At 34.3% G+C, this 22084-nt stretch overlaps 1 protein-coding gene across 1 annotated transcript in view; it reads left to right on the top strand.

The window, feature by feature from the left end:
• Nucleotides 1-22084, top strand: part of ERBB4 (erb-b2 receptor tyrosine kinase 4) — a 687762-nt gene that overhangs the window by 364519 nt on the left and 301159 nt on the right. The window contains exons 5-10 of the mRNA XM_082658716.1: nucleotides 8844-8962; nucleotides 11659-11800; nucleotides 15540-15653; nucleotides 15776-15902; nucleotides 20706-20779; nucleotides 21659-21749. Coding sequence (XP_082514842.1) covers nucleotides 8844-8962; nucleotides 11659-11800; nucleotides 15540-15653; nucleotides 15776-15902; nucleotides 20706-20779; nucleotides 21659-21749 — 667 coding nt within the window. The remainder of the gene's footprint in view (nucleotides 1-8843; nucleotides 8963-11658; nucleotides 11801-15539; nucleotides 15654-15775; nucleotides 15903-20705; nucleotides 20780-21658; nucleotides 21750-22084) is intronic.

Below are 22084 nucleotides of genomic sequence, written 5' to 3' on the forward strand. Positions count from 1 at the left end.
GGAGACCCTCCAACACTAGCAGGTAGGTCTGGTTCAGTCTCCCCTGGGGTCACTGCTCCTTCCCCTGGGTCCCAATGCAGCACTACTTTGTGTGTGCCCTCCAAGAATGGAGTCTCTATTTCCCCCAGTCCTGTCGAAGTCTTGCAATCAATTCCCACAAGCCTTCAAAACCTGATTCTCTAGGAATTCCTTCTCCCGTCTAGACCCCCAGGTTGGTAAGCCTGACTTGAGGCTCAGAACCTTCACTCCAGTGGGTGGACTTCTGTGTATAAGTGTTCTTCAGTCTGTGAGTCACTGACCCACCAGTTATGGGATTTGATTTTACTGTGATTGCACCCCTCCTACCATCTCACTGTGGCTTCTCTTTTGTCTTTGGTTGTGGGTTATCTTTTTTGGTGAGTTCCAGTGTCTTGCTGTTAATGATTGTCCAGCAGCTAGATGTGATTCTGGTGTTCTTGCAAGAGGGAGTGAGAGCACATCCTTCTACTCCACCATCTTAGTTCCTTCTCCATGTTGTATTTTAAACAGTTTCTGGAACTATGTTCCTCCCACCCTCACCCCCTTTGATCTTTAGACACCTATTGTTTGTGGGTCTTTAATGTAAACATATTAAGGAAGATATATACAATTCTGGAAATTAATTTAAAACCCTACTTTATAATGAATCATGTGACCTAGGATAAGCTAGTTAATTTTTTTATTGTTTTTTTTTGTGGTACGCGGGCCTCTCACTGTTGTGGCCTCTCTCCGCTGCAGAGCACAGGCTCTGGACGCACAGGCTCAGTGACCATGGCTCACGGGCCCAGCCACTCCGTGGCATGTGGGATCTTCCTGGACTGGGGCACGAACCCATGTCCCCTGCATTGGCAGGCGGACTCTCAACCACTGCGCCACCAGGGAAGCCCTAGTTAAATATTTTTTAAATGTTAATTTCTTCACCTGTAACACTGGGATAATTAACTTGCTCTGCCAAATGCATATATTATTTCATATTATAGTTTTCTTTAGAAAAATTTTTGTCATACTCAAATGTATAGAATTAAAAGTGAAAATGTATGCCCATCAATGAGCACCATTCCCCCCAACTTACATTTTTCCATAAAGTGATTACTTTATGGTAATGTTTGGTATATATGTGTACATTCATGTGTATATTTATTCACATAAGTGTATATAAATTCTGGGATTTTGTTTTACAAAAATGAGTACACTATATTTACTCTTCTATCACTTTTATTTCATTGTACATTATATTTTCAAAATCCTTTCATTTCAGCCGATTGAGATTAACTTCATTCTTTATTTAGTCCTGCAGGAGTTTCCCAAGTTCTGGGTGACCTGTAATTTACTTAACAAATTCCTTCTTAGTGGACATTAGATTACATTCTATTAGTCTCAATTACAACCAGTGAGCATTTTAAATACATATCTGTTCATATGTACACATTTTTCTGTGTCAGATTGCTAGAAATAAAACTGCTTGGTCACATGTGAATTTACATACACAAATTTGTTAGCAGCAAATTACTCTTCAAAAATCTTGTATCAGTTTTGATACACACCAATAGTTTGCTCAATTTTTAACCTGCATGAAAACTAGATTTTTTTTTTCATTTAAGAATTATGTACACAACAACATTTCCCTGATTCAATTTATAGTTCCTGGATTATAGCTGAAGTCAAATGTCTTTTTTACATAATTATTGAGCATTTCTATTTTTTTCTTAAACTTTCAATTCATAGTCTTTGCTCAGTTTTTCTGTTTTAATATTTTCTTTTCCATTTTAATATTTTCTGATTATTTTCATTACAAAATTGGCATTTTTTTGGGCCAATTTCAGAAGGAAACTCATCCAGATATATACTGGGTAGGAGAGATTGTCTTTATTTCAGTCTATTGATATTCTGGATGGGGAACTAGGACAAGCAAAACAGATTGTGTGTGTGTGTGTGTGTGTGTGTGTGTGTGCGCGCGCGTGTGTGTGTGTTCATTTTCATCAAGTCTGGATATAGAGACGTTTGGTCTGCTATAATGCAAGGTGATTTGGAAAAGTTGAATGTCAACTTTTCCTCATTTTTTGGTTTGTAACACATCCATGATAAGATAATTACATTTTTTAATCACTTTATTTCCAGTATATCATTTATTTGTGTATGTAAGGTGTAGCCATCAATTCTAATGTAAAAATATATTTTTAAATACTATTTATGGTTTCATTATGCCAATTCATACACTTCCCTTATTATCTTGGAATCTATATATATAGTCTTGGAAAGATTATGCAAAAACTCACACTCACCCTCAAGAATACTTTTATAGTTCATGTAATAGGGCAATATTATTTTTGTTTTTGTTTTTTTTAATCCTGACTCATAAACTTTGCTGATGTTAATAGCCTGTTAATAAGGGAGAATTTCCCTGGTGGCCAAGAGGGTAGTTTAAAATCAGCTTTAAGGTCCCTTAATGAACCACTGAGCATGTCTTTTAAAAATAGGTTGAATAAAAATTCATTAAATAAATGAATAAAGCAGCTGTTGATGAAGAATAGATTAGACAAGATTCCTTTCCTATATGACATAACTAGCAATATTATCATGTCATAGCCCATGGGTCACCAGGGAATTAACTGGGACAAGGGTCAAACCTGATTAGTAGCTGCCAAATTTAGGCATACTTTTACTAACTGACTCTGGATGTCAGTTTCAGTAAGGGCTTTGCAGGTATCTGCCATGTTTTTCAGGTGAGCTGTAGCAGTTATTGCATATAAGATTAAACCATTATAATACTTGTAGGGGTGTTCGCCTTATGGTATGAATTGTCAGTTCCTTTGGAGTAGCTATCACCAGACTAATTAGAAATAAAAGATGATGTTATATTTTCTTTTGTGATGTGAAAATGGGTATAACTGTGGTAGTTTAGAAAGCCCAGATACGTTTTTATAATTCTACTTAGCCTTTTTTTCAATGCATTAGGCCTTATGCTACTGGTTAAAATAATTAATAAAATATTAAATTATTAAAATTCAAAATTTCTTCCCTGTCCACATCAGGATATAGTCTTTATGTATCCTGAGGCTTGACTCTGTGCGGCAACAATTATTGTCAATTATTCTGTGATCTAATGTGAGATAGGAAGCAGCAGTACAGTTTAAGACCTATCTCCATCTCTGCCTTCCCGTCTAAATAAATGCTTTACCCTTTCTGCAGTAGCCACACAATAAGAAGGAGAGAGTATCTTAGAGGAGAGGTATTAAAATATTGGTTTATAAAGGCTGAAAACCTTGGGGCTCCCAATAAAAAAAATGAATTTTCTGGCCCCTTCCCTAGACTTATTGAATCAGAAAGTAGGAAGAGGACCAGGTATCTTTCTATGTAATTCTTACAGTCTATCAGGCACTGGACACACAGATGTGTCCAATTATTCTCCCCTGGGAAAATTAATAGTGGTACATAGTTTAGTGTTAGTGTCATTAAACCTGATTTTCTACACGTTTCAGCATGCTCTGGAAGTAATATTCTTGAATGGTCTATGAGCTTTATTTGCTTCATTTAAAGTCGATTCTGATGATAGTAGCTTTCTAGAAGCATGTTACAAAACCCAAAACGTTCATTTTGTGGGGGCGGGGGGCGGTCACAATTTCACGACTCATAGGAGTAAATATTAGATTGTAGAGCGAGAGGGTACCTCTAGAGAGCATTTCATCAAGCCCGCTGTCTTTAATTTAGTGGAGGTCTAAAGCATTCAGAAGAGATTTCCCTTAAATACTGACAAATAAAGACTCAAGAAGCCCATTCAGTGGCTCATTACAGTGTTTTTATCACTCTAATAGTCAATAAATTCTTCACATCCAACCCAAATCACCTTTGCTTTAACCCAAGCATTTTTCTTCTTGCTCAAACCTCCAAGTTTGTAACTGAAAACAGCCTAACACTAAAACCATTCCACTGAAGTACCATCTATTTAATGGACACAATGTGTTTCACGGACGCAGTTTGTCGAAATTTGGTCAATAAACAGAACTAATCTAGGCATCATAGAGGTGCAGGTCATTGAATACTAACTGAAATAGAATGAAATAGAAATAAGCATGCTTTAAAATATGCTTAGCAATGTAATTGGGGGCTGCTCAGGATACTTGTCACATAAACAGCTGCTGGGTAAGAGAAAGGAACAGTTTTCTGACTGTCTCTTACTTATCTGAAAGTTTTGCCTTCAGAATTAGCCAAGCAATATTTCTGTTCCCACTTTAGGTCTTTTTCTTCCCACATTTTCCTACCTGCTTGCACATCAGTTGTGTTTGCTTAATCTCCCTATTAGTGATAGAGGGCTTAACAACACCAATAGGAAATTAAAGGAAGAGGACAGTCAGTGTGATTAAATCTCAGACAAAGAATAATTAGTTAGTCAATCAATCAAATGCTGGAAATAACCTAGAGTTTTTCCCATTTTCACTAGATAGAATAATGGTTTTCAGCTCTAGACTGCATATTGGAAATCACCTGGGGAGCTTATTAAAAGTATCAAATCCTAGAACATGGCAGGTAATTTTGATTTAATAGGAATTAGGTGATTCCCAGGCATTTTTTTTTTAAAGTACTCTATATCCTGCTACTCCAAATGAGGTCTGTGGACTAGTAGGCAGTGACATAACCTGGGAGTTCATTAGAATGGAAAATCTTGGGCCCCACTGATTATCAACTGAATCAAAATTTTCACTGATGCAAGAATCCTGTTCAGTGATCTAATAGAAAGCCTGGTTCAGAGCCACTGGGTAGAGGAAGTGAAGAGAAGCAGAAGGCACTGAGGGTGCGAAGATGGAGGAGATGATGAAGGAGGAATGGATGGGAAGGAGGAAAAAAGGGGCCGGGTGTAAAATGTAGGAAGAAAACGCAAAGACTTTGCCTAAATTTACGTCATTTGTTTTTTAATGGGCAGAAGTCCTTTTGTTTAGTCACCGTGATGTCAGTGCTCTGTTTTGCATCATTTATGAATGTTCATTTTTCTTTTGTAACTCATAAGAAGTAACAGTAAATATTTGATTAGTAAATTGCTAAAGTTCTTCAAATAAAATTAATTTCTTCTAAGGGAGTAACTTTAAGGGTAGTTACTATTATATTTTAAGAAGTAATTAAGCCCTTGTTTTTATTAGTGAAATGTTGATGTAATAAACCTACTTATAGATAATTTAGTTTTTTTGAGATGATAGATATTCTCTCAGCAGCATCCTCTTACTACTACAGAATGCTTGGTTCCTTAAATGTTAAGGACCCAATATCCATCTGATTCTCATGGATATTTTGAATGAATCCCCCTTTCCAATTTCAAATTTACTGACCCTAATATAATAAGCATTTTAATTTCCCAGGTTTTATCTTTTATGTTAAGCAATCAGAGTTAGTGATGTACCACTAAAGAACAAGCTAGTAAAAATTCAACCCAAATATTGTAATGTACCCAATGAAGCAATTTAGAAAAGATAATATAGGGGAAAAAAATTCTAATGAAATAATAGTCAAGCAAGGATGGAAATTAAAATAACCAAAGCAATTATAAGTTAATGTTCCCATGGAGGCTAAGTGAATTATCTGATTGATTTCAGGACCTGTTTTTTGTTTTGTGTTTTCATCATAATAAAATATGACTATAGTTTGATGTGTTTAATTCATATTAAGTAATGCTTATTAATCAGCAAGTGCCATTAAACAGACTGTACAAAGGGAAAGTTTTCTTTCTGGAAACAAAACTCATAACAATGTGAAGAAATGTTTCCTAACAGTGTCTCATCATTATTTACAGATTAAGCTTATTGCTTTGTTCTTTTGCTTACTTATTACCTGTCAAGCAAAGATTTCTAAATACGTTTCATGCTTACTGAACTTTAGGTGTGTGAAAACTATGATAACAAATAGTGCTTTTTTAGTGTTAAATGTATCTTACCTTTTGAAAAAAAATAATTGTAGACTGCTTTTGAAACAAATCCCAGAATTCCCTTTTAATATCGTAAATCAAAATTTTAAAAAATAATGACTTAGAAGGATGTTTCTTTGCATGTTTCTGAAATGGAATGGCATCTCTAACATCAAAATGTCCTGAGAAAATGTGAGATAGGTGACCACTGTATGGAAGAAATTGCTATTTTGAAAAATTTATAGTTGACAACACATATGATTGAATAATTTGAATACATGTTTTAAAAGTTCACAGTATAATAATTATTGAACCTAAGGTTGTACTACGTTAGATTCTTTTTCTAACATATTGTTTTTATATTTAAATAGTGTACTCAATGAGAGAAATTATCTTATGAACATTTAATAAATAATTTATAAAAATAAAATCATGGTTATTTCTTTAAATACTATATACATTAATTTCCTCATTTGGTAGGAAAGACCAAAATATATAAATAAAGAGAAATTGAAACATTTTGTATAGTTACCTTAAATCACCATAGAGTTAAAAAGAGAAATTAACAGTTAGACATATATGTCTAGGATTAAAACATGATATGATTTATAGGATATGATTGCTCTCTCACTTCATGCTATTTTCCAGCTGAGCAAAGCCTGTCAACTAAAAGCACATTAGTAGACTGTCCTGTGATAACACTGATTTCAAGTCTAGTAATTTGATTACTTAACATATGTCTGCCATTTCAATGAGCAACTCTTAATACATCAAAAGAGCCTCGTTGAATCTTGAAGAGAGGAATTATATTTGAATCTGTTCTTTCCAAAAGTGTCTTTAAAAGTGTTTCCTTTATATGGTATTAATTACTAATTAGGACATCTAAATAAATATAACAATTGGTTAAAAGATAGGAACGTTAATGTAAAGCACATGTATGAATATGAAGAGTTAATGAGTAGATTTAATTCATCTGCTTACTTGCTCAGAAGCAAGTGTGTCAGATTAACTCAGGGTGGAGATGTGTCTGAAAAGGTTTCAGAGCAAAATGGCACCTTAAGTGGATCTTATGAATGAGTATTTGCTAGACAGAGAAGGCAGATAGGGTTCTTTTCGTCATGAAGGAATGCATTGTGAAAAGGCAGTGAAAATTACAGTTGAGTACCATGAAAGGAACTGGGGACCACAAGTGGTATTTCTCTGTCTGGATGTGAAGATCACAATGAGAGTAGTGAGAGATGCCGGTAGAAATGATGGTCAATTGATAGAGGACTTTTATTCCTTGCTAAGGGTTTACTCCTCTAGTGCAGAGATGGGAAGTAAGCTTCATACTGTGAAACAACACTGATTTATATGCAGTTGCCCATATTTTCCAGTCATTACTTTTAGAGTGGCATAGAGGATTGTGATCTGAGAAATCTTTTAGAAGGCTATGTAATAATTTAGAGCTAAGTCTCAGAATAAAGTTGGAGTAGAGAGGAGAGACAGTAATGAAAAATATCTATTGCTAGTATTTGGGATTTTTATTAGGTATGAGAAGTGAGGGTGAGGGGAAAGGAGAAATAGAAAACATGTCCCCAAATTTTAATTGAGCTACTGGATGGTTGGTACTATCACTAGTTGAGGCAAGGGAACAAATAAGAGAGATATACTCGACGGTGCAGGTGGGGAAATGATACATTCCATTTTGTACATTTAAATGAGAACTTTTGTAGACATCTAGAAATACATATTGCATCTCAATAGAGAATTCAGATCTGGATCTGATGTTATCTACCTATAGGTAGTATGCAAAGCAGAGATGAATGATTTCATCTAGGTATATGAGCCCCTAGACCAAAGAAAATTGTGAAGACCAGCTCTGAGGAACACTAGAGTGGTGTCTTGCTATGATAAGCAGTGAAGGAAGCTTTGAAGAACTCAAAGAGGTGGGAAGAAACAAGGCTGAAGTGGAAATACAGAAGCAAAGAAATGATGTGCTACACATATGCTGTAAAATTCATTTCTCTAAATACTTTTAAAATATATCTTTGGAATAAGTGTGATAAGCAGAAATGTGTCCCTCAATGCTATAATTTTGATGTCCAATGTATAACTTGACATACTGCTGTCAGCTTGGATTGAAGGATGTTATAAGAAAAAAACTAATAGAAGTTTTTGTTGTGTTTGTTATGAATATATCTCTCTCCCTCCCTCTCTTCCTTTCCTCCTTCTTTCTTTCCCTCCTCCATCCTTTCCTTCCTCCTGTGGTGTTGCACTCTTCCTTACACAAGTCCCTCCTTTTTCAGAAATCTTAGAAGAAATTTCACTTAAATCTCAGGAATAGAAACAGTTGTGCTACTACAGATCCATTATCTATCTCTCTTTGTCTACCTGCCTACCTACCTATTTATTTGTCAGTCACATATCCATTTTATCACCTATCTAGCATCGATGTATCTGATAGGAATGATATAATGTGAATCATGTAAAAGTTTCTGTTCCCCTTTCTGCATTGACTACCAAAAATGTTGCACTCACTCCTGGGGACACCTCCCGCTGCAGGCCCTCACTGTGCACACTGTAAGTTGACTTCGCTGCTGACTCCATCCTTCACGACCTGCCAAAATGTCGCATTCGGTTGTTCTAAATTTGATTCTTTCTTGCTAAGTTGTGTGAGTTTTGTAAAGCCTTTAAGTATTTGCTGGAACAAGAAAGAATATAGAAAACAAATTTGTGTATTAATTTTGAAGTGTTTTAATTTTGCAGTAATTTTGGGTTTTACAGTAATTTTGATCAATTGCAGACTTCCTTCAGTAAATGTTTGCTGAGCTGAGTCAATGACAGTTGAGTACATTGTTTCTCCAGGGCTCAACTTTTCTCAGCTACTCCAAATCCCCTTAGAAGTTTCTCTTGGTGGCTGACTTTGATGAGGACCTATCTCTGTCTTCTGCAGTGACAAGGACTGTCTGTGCAGAACAGTGTGATGGCAGGTGCTACGGACCCTACGTTAGTGACTGCTGTCACCGAGAATGTGCTGGAGGCTGCTCGGGACCTAAGGATACCGACTGCTTTGTAAGTCTGGCAGCTGTCCCTTTCACTCTCTGGTCCTCCCCTCCATCCTGGTTTGACTCAGGCACCTTGAGTCTTTAATATCTTATTAAGATAAGATCAAATTTTGCCATTTTAGGATTAAGAAAGATGCTCTGACTTCCTAGAAGTCATTCCTTCACTGGGTGGCTATTAATTAACTAGGATTGTTCTGTTCTACTAAACGAATTATGTCTTTCTGATTACAATTTATATTATGAGTGAGGTTTATTGGACAGTATGAAGGAGAACATACTGAGATATCTTTTAAAAAGCTAACAGCATCCTTCCAGAATTTACGGTGATTACCTATGTGTGTTGTTGCATCGTTGAGTCGAGTCTTCTGAGTGGGGGCACTTGCATTTTATTTCTCAAATATAAATTTCAAGATTAAATCACACAAATTTATGAATTTAACTGTTTTACAGTTTATACTGTTTACAAGCTAAATTATTCAAGATTTATAAGATTTACAAATGCATGTTTAAAGCAATTTATATGCTAATCTGTATGATTTTTATTTTAGAAGAGGACACTTTTATGTCCTCAAAATTAATATTTAAAGCTTGGAGGGGTCACTTTTTAATTACATTTTGATATCCTTGATAAAGGTCTTTCTATTCTTTTGAATACATGCAGACAATTCTGTGAGCTATAGTTAATGAAATTTCATACACACAGAGCATTAGTTTCATTTTAAGCTAAAAATCATAAAATAATAAACTGTTTTTGTTGCTAAAATTGCACACAGGAATTTATTTTTTTTTTCCCCTCTCAAATATCCAGAGAATACACAGATATATTTAGAACTGAGTCTTTTTTTCAATTTGGCACTTAATTCTGGAAATAAGCAAATTATAGATTATAGCTCTTATGATGTAGATACACAGTAATTTCTTAATGTCACAAGAAACTTAATTTGTCTATCCTAATTTTATAGTGAAACAAAAGTGTGTATTGCAGAAATGAGTAGGGAGGAAGAAGGAAAGAGAAGAAAAATGTTAAAAGTATACAGAAGATGCTCAGCAGATCTTGAACTGAGACTCTTTCCCTTGCCTATCACCAGACATGGGATTGAAGATTGATCTGGAAGTTGCTGAACAAGTGTTTCAAAACAGTAATTTCAAAACAGTAGCAACAATAAACACCAACAATTGATGTTAACTTTCACTTAGAAGCTTCACTGCATTTTTTTCATGGTTCCATTATCACAATAAGCAGAGTGCTGAGGGAGCTTCAGAATTCTCATTTCATTACTTTTATGGAATAGTCCAGTGATTCCACTTTGGCATTTAGTACAGAATGTTCAAGAATGCCAGACCAAGACTTTGGTGTAAGTTATGTTGTATTGTATGCTGTCTGGAAGGTAAACTTGCTTGATTTCTCTGGCTTGTGTCCCTTTGTTGCCAAGCAATCTGTGCACAACACTGTATAAAATATGTTAGTAAAGCAATTATGAGGACACATGAAGTTTTATACCCATAAATTAAAACTTACTGAGTTTCCTAGATTGGTTTTTAATAGATTCTTCCTGGAGAGTGTCATCTTAGTGAATAATGTATTATCAGTGAATCTCCTTCTGATTATGCATCTTGTAGACCATCATCAGGGAATTGTCATCTTTGTGATAAAGTGCTTGCTAAAACAACAATTGATTAAGAAAATGTTTTGAGGAAACAGAATAAATTAGTGCTTATTAATAAGCATACGTACAATATATGATGATATGTAAAATATAGCTTGAGTTCATTAGCTTGCCTTCCAAGGCCTAAATTATTCCTATGAATGTTTAAATTGTTAAATTAAGATAATTAGTTCATCCCCTATTTTGCTAATCACATGTTTTTATGTACTTATACATATGTTCTCTTTTCATATCAAATACCTAACTCTTAGGTGGTACAATTGTTTTTAATCATTCTCAAATGCATTTGAACATATTAACAAATTGAGGTCTCAATACAAATATATGTCAGCAGAAACAAATTTACTTGAACTGGTGACTTTTAGTAAATGGTATAACATTATGAAAAAGACTATATAGGAAATGGTATCATATTATTTAATTATGGGCTAAGTATAGCTACTTCTTTACATTTTGGCATCGTACCCCCTACATTTACACTTGACTAGTCACCTGCCAGAGACTTTTCTTTAAGTCCAGTTTGAATGACCATAACATTTTCTCACTATACGATGGTGATGAATGGACTTACCATATCACTTAAGGCACTGAACTCTCCAAACCAGCTTTAAGGAAAGTCTAGCCTGTACAAATGGAGATTTAGTTGTCACTGCCAGACTCTAAGACTCAACATAAACCCTTTGGATAAGGGTAAGCTTAAATAAGTTTTCACTCTTATCTAACTTTAATAATTTAAACCAATTCTCAGTTTAGAAATCAATGGATAGATACCAAGCAATTAGAACATCAATAACTGTCGATGGTGTATTTACTGACATTAGAAAAACAGTTTTGTAACACTGAGAAGTACAAAACAAATGCAAAGTTAAAAAATAAGCCCTTACAACTAGGAAGTTATCAGATTTTCCAGTTTTTATGAAATTGATGTACGCTGAGTAAACAATACAACCTACCACAGAACTGTTGTAGCAGTGTCCCTTTAACAAGTATTATGAAGGTTCTTTTTAAAACAAAATTAATCTTTGCTGTGTTGCAGGCCTGCATGAACTTCAATGATAGTGGAGCATGTGTTACTCAGTGTCCGCAAACTTTTGTCTACAATCCAACAACCTTTCAACTGGAGCATAACTTCAATGCAAAATACACCTATGGAGCATTTTGTGTCAAGAAGTGCCCACGTAAGTAACAGGATAAGAAGAGCCAAATCAATTAGCTCATCATTTAAAAGCAGAGGAATTTCATGTAAGTTTATTGAATTTCAAAATTGTGACAATATTGTGAATTACTTGAGAATTGGTACTATTATTATTTCACAAATAAGAAAATTAAAATTCAAAAAATTGAAGTGATTGGTTCATAGTCTCAGCAAAGTAGTGGCATGTTTGAAGTTATAGTACAGTGTCATTCATTGACTTCTAAACTCAGTATTTTCACTATATGTCAATGGTTTTGCACACGATTTTGTTCCTCAGAAAAGTGATTAGTTAAGTAGCGGCAAGCTATGTAATGAAAGAGATCTGCTCTAATAACAATGCATTTTCACCTAAAATTATTTCTTATTATTTATTTGTAATAGAATGTATAGTATTGTAGTTTTAACATCAAATCCAATGTTAAACAATAACAGTGGATATAAAGGGCATGTTAAGGGGCCTTTACCAAATTGACAATTCATCCTGGGGATACAAAATGACCAATTTAGCTTTCATCAAGAATAGTATATATCTCAATACCTGTTCAAGTCAGTTTCTTTGCTTGAAAAGACCAATGAGACAGTTCTTCAATGTTTTACTTACTGGAAGTCTAAAAAAAGCCACTACTTTTATCCACATACTCAATTAAAAGAAGACTTTACATTCTACAGCACACAGATACTGTGTTTTTGTTCTTGTTTTGCTTTGTCCACGTGATGAAGTATGAAGTGTAAGGGACATGGTATTAGAGTGGCTTCGGTTATAGCTTTGCCCACTTATTAGTCGTGTGATTTTAGATAAACTATTTAGTTTTCTATTTCCTCCTCTTTAAAATGTGGATAATCATATGTACCCTCTCTCTTTCCCAGATACATTATAAAGATCAAAGGGATAGGGGATAGGGTTCAGAGGAATAGTATGTAAAAACAAGTCTTTGAAAGCAATGATGATTCCAGCCTTTATTATTAAATATTTTATATTGATTAAAAGAATAATTATGAGTGTATATATATATATATATATATATTTAACATGGCTCTAACTTACCATTTTAAAATCACAGACACACTAACTCTAGGATAGAAGAGATTTTTCCATCTTAAACAATTTTATATCCAAAGTTATGTTTTTGATCTAACGACTTCTCATCTGAAGTTACCCTATATTTCCCCGTCTACTATCTTGCAAAATATGGGGCTTGAGAGTATTGTAGAATGTGGCTAGATGATGAATTTCTTCGGTTTCTTAGACAAATGTCCTCCTGCTCTACTACTTCATATTATGGTAGCTTGCCCCAAAGATAGTCAAAACCATGCTTTTTTGAAATTTTTGGTGCTTTCCTTTTTATTCAAGCCCTGAGGTTGAGGCCCAAGGCTTGGGCTGGAGTGCAAGACCAGAAAAACCTGAGCTAGGGAATTTTCCTTTTCTTTATTACATCCTTTGTAGTGTCTCATCTCAAGTCTCTCAACTCCTAAGTTATGACAAGGGGCTAAATACTTAGGACTGTTTTTTGAAATTAAATGCCCAGTTACCATAGATATGGTAACTCATAAACTTCCTTTCATGGATTAGTTTAGGTCTATCCAATTACAGATTAATTTAAAGAACTTCATTATTTATCTATGTAAAATTCAAATCTTTGAGGGACCTTGATTTGCTAAACTGTAGCTGTCTTAGAAAAACAAAGATGTTCAGTTTCTAAATACTGGTCTACAGTTCCTAATTCAGAATTCTGAAATTCAAAAACCCTAAACAACAAATATTTTTTGAAACTAATTTGACTGCAAAATCTGAACCTAACCGATAATGAAGATATTTGTAACCTTCTTTAAAAATTTCACTTGGCATAAATTGCTGCAAAACGTGGAAGTTTTTAAATACGAGGTATCCCTAAAGACCTTGCAGAAAGGATGTTTACACCTGTTGCAGGTTGGGTTCCCCTGAGACAGAGACTATGGTTGTTTAAGAAGTGTTCTCAGAATCAAGACCCATGAGGGAAGGAAATGAAGCGAGATCAGGCTGTGACGGAGTCTCAGCAAAGTGTCTCTTTTGTGGTGGATGCCCTCTAGTGGATATTAACTTGGAATACAACGATCTTCACACTTTATACCCACTCTCATGGATTCATATATATGCCTCTACCCCAGATTCCCTTCAATCCCAATTCCAGATTTTCCAATACTTCTTCTCCTAGGGCAAGCCACTGCTCATGAGTTCATATTTATTCTAAACTCCTATTTATTCCCTACAAAGTAAAGGATCATTTGTACTACCCAGAACTATGCCCATTGGTGGGATTTTTCCTTGCCACTATATTTCAAGTCCACTCCTGACTGAGGCTGCAGGGCAGCTGCCATCCATTTTCAGCTGCTTGCACCCACGCCCCAAGCTTAGTTTTTGTCTTCCTCTGTCAGCTTGTCATACGTGCCCTCTCTTGGTCCCCATGCAGCCATGGGTATGAGCTTAGTGAAAGGTGCCAGCACAGTGGTGGATGACGTGGGGATTTGGACCACCTGCTTATGCAGTTTACTCGTGCGTCTACCCCTGCTCACATCAATCCCAAATGTACTGCTTCCATCTTACAATGGATTGCTGTTGGACCTGCTCAACATTATGATGGTTTTTAACAAAACCTTGTGTGTGATGGGCAATTCTGGCTACAAGATCAATCCGTGACTCATGGTTAGGTAGTCTATCTCTGCCAGGACCCAGAAGTATGTCAGGAGTTGTTTATTAAATGGTGTATAATTCCTAGAGGTCTCAGCTGGGATTTCCCGGTCGGGACTTGCCATAACTCCACGTGGCATATCTTCCCGCCAGAGATACTTCTAATGTCATAGAGCCTCTTGGGTTTTGTGATCCAAGTAGCAGAATTGCTTGTACCCCAGCCTGGACCTGCATCATGTGCCTTTCCTGCTCTGGGCCCCCTTCAAGGTCGGAAGCCTTCTAGACTACTGAATGTTGGGCCAGAAGCAGTTTTTCCAAACATGGAAGGATGCTGCCTTCAAAACCCAAAGCAACCTAGCAGGTATTGTGTTTTCCCTTTATCGTGGGAGGCCCTAGATGCAAAAATTTGTCCTTATTTTTGGGAGAGAATGTTCTGGCATATTCCAGACCACTGGATTCCTAAACATTTCGCCATGTCAGGTAATTAGATGTTCCTGGTTTAGTTAATATACCTTTCCTAAAGCACTGCCCTTTCAAATTTCATTTTGTTTCTTCGTGTAAAACTATGGGACAGTTTCTACGGCACTCCAATGAAAGATGAACACATTTTAAACATTTCTTCTTGGATATGAAGTGCACTCCCTTCATCCAAGGCAGTTTAACTTCAGCTTCATTTGTGCTTCATGTAACTTGAAGTATTTTTAGACTTCAAACTTGCATCATGACATGAAATGAAGTGGAACTACGAAAAACACAAACTAAATGTCATGCAGTTTCCTAAGTCTATAAAAGAAATTCACTATCTTGGGGGCAATTCAGAATGTGGAGCAATAGTCAAGCAAGTACCAGTTGTTAACACACACTGCCCTTGGATTTGAATGTGGGTGTTCGTAGATGCTATTTCAGGTGGAGATATTTAGACAGAGTTGTTTTAGGGAAAGAAACATACATACTATCATTTTCAAATGAAAATAATTTTCAAACCCTAAAATATCTTGTTTTAAAATCTTTTGCTGAACCTCAACATTATTGTTAATTTTACCTTTTTTTTTATCAGATAACTTCGTGGTCGATTCCAGTTCCTGTGTGCGTGCCTGCCCTAGTTCCAAGATGGAAGTAGAAGAAAATGGGATTAAAATGTGTAAACCTTGTACTGACATTTGCCCAAAAGGTGATGATATTTTTTTTCATTTTATAATGAAAAAATACTGTTATTTTATAATAAAAATGCAATAATTTATTGACTAAAGAAAAATTTTCTCAACTCTCTAATTGTGCATCTTGTTTCTACAGCTTGTGATGGCATTGGCACAGGATCATTGATGTCAGCTCAGACCGTGGATTCTAGTAACATTGACAAATTCATAAACTGCACCAAAATCAATGGGAATTTGATCTTCCTAGTCACTGGTATTCATGGGTCAGTATTACATTTTTGTGGAAAATTGTTTTACGAAGTGCAGACAAAGCTTAAGAGATTCTGTAGTTTTGTCTGTTTGATTCCTTTTGAAACAGAGTTCCACTACACATTAATGCTTTCTTCCAACAAAGTCAAATGCCAGATTTCACCAGCAGTGATAGTAAAACAAATTTTGGGGGTACATCCGGATTATGAATTTGGTGACAACTTAGATTTAAAAATATCGATTTATATATAAGCTAAGATGTATTTACAGGACATTTTCCTCAAATCCATAGATTTCAGTAAGCTTGGCACATTTGTGGATATGTTTAGGGAAACAGTATCAGTGGACAAAGTGGGGAATTTCATTCAAATTCCTAACCAATTAGTTCAAAACAACATAAATTAATGCATCTCACAGAAAACAAATCAGTAAATTGAAATTCTGAGCTTTCAGGTATTTTCTTTGCCTTGCTGCATCTTTTTCTGTTTTAGACTTGGGAAGTTAGTGATAAATCTATTAAATGAATTTCATTTTAGCAATAAAAATTGTAACATTTTCTGGGCCCCTTCATTACAGAACCACCTGCTGTTTTTAACTGGGAAAATGACCAAGTTTGCATCCTTTCAACTGTAATGAAAATATCAATATTTTTACTTTATATTTTATCTATTTATATATATCACTACTTAGTTCCTAAACATTAGTGCTACGGGCTACAGATAAAAAATATCACTCACATATTTCAATTCAAACGATTACGCTAAACATATATCATTTCTAGAAGCAAAACAATTTAACACATTATGAATAAATACGTCAAATAGGAACAATAAGAGAAATAGAACAAAGCGTTTCTTTCCATTCAGATAAATTACTGTAGGTCTTACTACATAAAGCATTTCTTTACTTTAAAATATAGCTTTTAATATGGATCTGTGCCAGAAACTGTAATAGTATGTATTCACTTTCTGTTATATTTGGTCTAAGAGGTGTTTCTTGTTGTTTTGTTTTTTAAAATAAGATCCAGATTTTTAACGTCTCTTTAAAAAAAAATGTGCATGTGATTACTCTTAGTTTACATGGCAACAATCTATTGGAGATGGGTGGTACTACCATTTTGAGATGGGACACATTCAGTCGGCTCCACCATGGACAATCTGTATTGAGCTGTGTGGCTTCCATGTCAAACAACTCCAATGTAAAGTTGAGAACTGGGTTAATAATAAACCTACATCCTCTGGTTGTTGTGGAGATTCAAAATAAAACAAAATATACATTTTTTTAAGTGTTCAGCCCAGTGCCTGGCATACAGTAAACCTTAATAAATGGTATAAAAAAGAAAGAAAAAAGTGGGGGAAGGGAAGGAGTAAAGGAGGGAAAGGGGAGAGAGAGAGAGATAAAGAGAGAGATTGAAAAGTAACAAAAATAGAAGTTAAAAATCGCTAAACCCCCGAAACAAAAGAAAGTTAAAAAAAAGGAGAAAAAGGCACTTCAAGAGGAAAATCTCAGTGACTATATCTAGTATATAGCACAGCATATAGTGCAACAGATAATATCTCATAGACTACTGGAAACCAAATAAAGACAAAGTTATTTTCATGGCAATCCTTACTTTACGATGTCATACTTCCTAGTTCAGATGATTATTATTTGTCCTTAATTATAGCACTTAAATTTAACATTATAATTAATATTATTGTGTCTTAAGCATAATATATAAGGCATTTTCCAGGACAAATATATATGTGAAATATGATATGTTCCTCACTCCTAGTCTCATGCCAACATGAAACATATTCTGAAGCCTTTCCCTTTCATTTTAGGAAAGTATTAATATAAAGTTAATTGAGTAGGCCTCAGACACTTATGTGTAGGCATATGTGTATTCATGTATGTAATATGTGTGTGCATATGGACAAAGAGAGAGATTTTAAAGATGAATAACATGAGGTATTATTAACAAAGCTTTCAGTAAATTAACAAAATTTTTTAGTTCACTTAATTTCCATTACCCTAAATCTTCTACTATCTAGTTTTTAATAGGATGTATGGTTTGATTAAAATAGCTAGGGTATTTCTTTAAACTAATAGAAATGAAAAACCCATAATTAAGTAAGAGTGTACTTTTCAAAAACAAATTTCTGCAAAAAATAAATTTACTGTGAAGTTGTCAACTAAAATGTTAACATATAAAAGAGCTCAATGTTCAGTTTATAGCACGATACCACCATTGCTAGAAATAAACTAGGCATTCTTATTTCCTTATTTAGAATGGGAACTGCAGACAAAATTCAGCGTTCAGGGTTATCATAGGATCCCCTTTCATGTCTTGTCATGTCTAATAATGTCCCTGTGAATATGCTTAGAGCAATAAAATGCTCACCAAATAAGCATGTTCATGCTGTGTCACAGTGTGACACAAACAAGAAAGTACTTAGATGATCGACTGTAATGATGATAGACAATGGGAAACAGATAATGAGCTTGGTGAAAAAAATAACGTGATTTCTATGGAATTATGAAAATATGTTTCTCTCTCTTTATCCTGAGCTTTATTTTGGATCACCCAACACAATAACAGGGTGGACATAATGTTTTTTTTCATGGTCCTGAATTTAGCTAGGAAAGTTCTCAATTTTAAAATCTATGGATTTCAAGTGGCTGTAGGGTGGAACGCCCTAGGGGTACTTTTAAGTTGGTAAGTGGGATTCTGTCAATTTATTTTATGAGAGTCCTGAATCTCTAAAATTAAGTAGATAAAATTTCTGTGGTCCGCTGGGCTTCATGTGAACAGTCCAGAATTCATTTCATTCCTGGCAACCTGGAAGTGTTCTCAGTAAAGGTTTGTACTGACCCCATTATTGTGTGCTTGACCTGAACTTTGAGTGTTTCTCAGTAAAGCAGGAATATTTGATTATATGGCTAGAGCTATTCTAGACACTGCTTTTCATCAAAGAACAAATGTTGAAAGTTCATTCTACTACTGCAGAGCTGATATTTCATGTGCATGCAGACATCTTTGCACATTAGAAAATGATAGCAACCAGAATTTTCCCGCATGATGAACCTAATTTTGTGGCTCCATTTTCACTGAAAGCATAGATATTCATTCTATATATCTTCAGTTACAAATAGAGCAAGTTTGCTAGAATATTAATTTAGACTTTAAGCTTTTGAAAGATAGTCATGTCACATTAAGGAAAATCTTAATTGTTTATGTGTGAATTATGGGGACACTCATTTATAGTGTTTCCAAGCCTTCTATAACACACCATGTTAAACTAGTAGCACAATGTATTGATTAAACTTCTTAGTTTTTCTCAGTTTGAAGCAGTAATTTCATTAAGCAAGATTTTTTTTTCTTTTAAAAGATATGGGATGGTTCACAGTATAGAAAATATGCTGATGAATCAAGCAGAGAGAGCCAGTAAAAGGTGGTTCCAGAGATCAAGTTTGCTGAACTAATAGAGAATGTTTTCAAGGCTCTAATGCCAGGATGAATAAATGCTGGTGGATTCAGAATCAGATTCTTAGAAGAGAGGCCATATGCTTATCTGTTTGTCAGGGGATTGTGGAGCACATTGACTGATAGCCTCCAATGGATCATGTATCCTAGTGTTTATTCCCCATGTGAAAAAGAAGGTTCTCAGAGACTGGTAAAACAACAGATATCCAGTACAAGGATAAAATTCAGTTGATTGCTAAAGGTGGATACAAACTGCTAAAAGAGCCTAATTCCTTGTTTTTAGAACGTTTGATCTCTCTTGGAGAAATGACCAGTGAATGGAATTTAATTTTTCTCTGAAGAGTATATATTAATATAAGGTTTCTACTTGCCCAAAATAGCACAGAGCACCTTTTAAAGTAATAAAACCTAGAAAAACTACTAAATATTACTTAAGAAAATCTGAAAGTATTGCTTGAATTACTGAGAAATGTTTAATATTATGTTTATATTTGGCTTAATATTCAAGAATGTAATTATTTTGTATGGGTAGGATGTTATAAATGAAAAATATTTTCCTAAGATGAAAACTTCTGAAAAATTCCATTAAATATTTAATTTTAAAGGTATTTTATATTAATTTTTGTAAAGACAGGGCATTTATGTATCAATAACATTAATTACAAAAAATATATTTATGCATTAGGAGATTATATTTTTAAAAATCCCCAAAATTTACAACACATTTTGAGTATTGTTAAATTTGTGGTAAATTTTATATTCAAATGTTAGTATGATTCATATAGAGGGAAGCAAATAGTTCCTGTCATATGAAAGTGAACATAAATAAACAGATAGGAACAAACTTGCCCTGATAGATAAATGTGAAAATACAGAAAAATAAAAAAGTTTACTTCCTGTATTTGTTTTCACCTTTCTTATGAAATTACAGGTTCTGTTAGCAATTTAGTATGCTTTGAGGAACCCAAAAGGCAATTATTCTCACCATAACATAATTTATTTGCAGTGTATATTTTTCCAATTGAGAATAAACTTTTAAAGGCAAAATAAAGTGGTTAATGAATGGAATTGCTATATTCGGAGGTTTATTCAGGATAGTCAAATTGAACCGTTCCTCTGGATCTAGAATAGCCTTCAATGAAGAACTCATAATCTGTGTCATCAAAATTTCCTGAAAGTACCTTTTAATCCCCTTCCACATCTAGCATAGAAAATCTGGATAAAACATTGCTAACCTTCCTATTGCTAATTAAAATTCAATTGGAATGAAATAATTTTTGTCACATTTCTCATATTTTCACCACTTTATCTAATTTTAAGTTCGGCTTCATTTTTTTTTTTTTTCCCCTAGGGACCCTTACAATGCAATTGAAGCCATAGACCCAGAGAAACTGAACGTGTTTCGGACAGTCCGAGAGATAACAGGTAATTTTTAAAGTGAGTTTGTTGTGCTATGAACTATGTGAATTTTAGTCTTTTGTTAAAAATATTACATAGTATTGGAATTTTCAAAGCAAATTCTAGTTTTGAAAACACGTATTATTTTAAATGATGGGTGTCTTAGTTCCTTAGCATCTGTGCACATTTTGAAATCTGTGGAATTAAAAAAAAAAATCCTTGAAATTTTGATGTTACTGTTTTTGCAAATGTCAGTGGATCTTTGAATCAATGTGTTTCTATTTACTTTTCACAAGTACTATTGAGGATGGGAAGCAGGTAGGATTCATTTAGCACATGTTTATTGAGGACTTGATATGTTCAGAGCTGTCATAGTAGATGGTATGGGGCCCATAGACATGAATCAGACATGGGTTTGCTATCAAAGAATGTAAAATCAAATAAGGAGGCTTAGTTATATACATAAATGTCTTAAAATGCAAGACAGACAGCTGATGTTGTAAATGTACAGATAAGGTGGCAAAAGATTTCAGAGAAATTAAACTCTTTGTCTAGTTAGACTAAATAATTTTAAATAATAATAGTAAATAAATATAAATAATAATAAAAATCAAATTAAGAATCATTTAAATCTTTAAACCATACACTTATATGATTCTGTATGTATATATTCTTGGTGTTCATTATTTTGACATTCATCATCTATTGAGTATTGTAGCCCCGAAACTTTGGGTAAGACACTGAATATTGGAAGAAGAAATATGATACAGAATGGTTCAAAAATAGGAATATTTGCTGCCTTTTCCTTATCTTCCATTTTCATCATATTTTAAGAATAATTGGTATTAAACACTGTTGCTGAGACAATGATATTCTGAATTATTTTACTGCCCTTATCTTTTGTAGGTTTCTTGAACATACAGTCATGGCCCCCAAACATGACTGACTTCAGTGTTTTTTCTAACCTGGTGACCATTGGTGGAAGAGTACTCTATAGGTAGGTGTATATATTCAAAGTTACAGGTCTCTGAATCATGTGTACATCATGTCATAGCCATCAGACTCATTGATTTACTGATTCTAGAAATATTGGTTTTCCACTTTAAATTTTAAAGGAAAACTCAATGAAAAATACCCCTGATTGTGCTTTAAAGTATACAACTTGATTTATCAACTGCCTGTCACTTAAAGTAATTTTAGTGTTTGGCAGTTGTGGAGTACATGATGTGAACCATAAAACTGAACCTTCATTTTGATCATATGTTATCATAATTAAAAGATAGACTTGAATGACTTTGTAATGACTTCGGTGTATGGGATACAAATGCTGTT

The sequence above is a fragment of the Grampus griseus genome, assembly GCF_964374135.1.
Source record: "Grampus griseus genome assembly, chromosome: 7".
Classification (NCBI taxonomy): domain Eukaryota; kingdom Metazoa; phylum Chordata; class Mammalia; order Artiodactyla; family Delphinidae; genus Grampus; species Grampus griseus.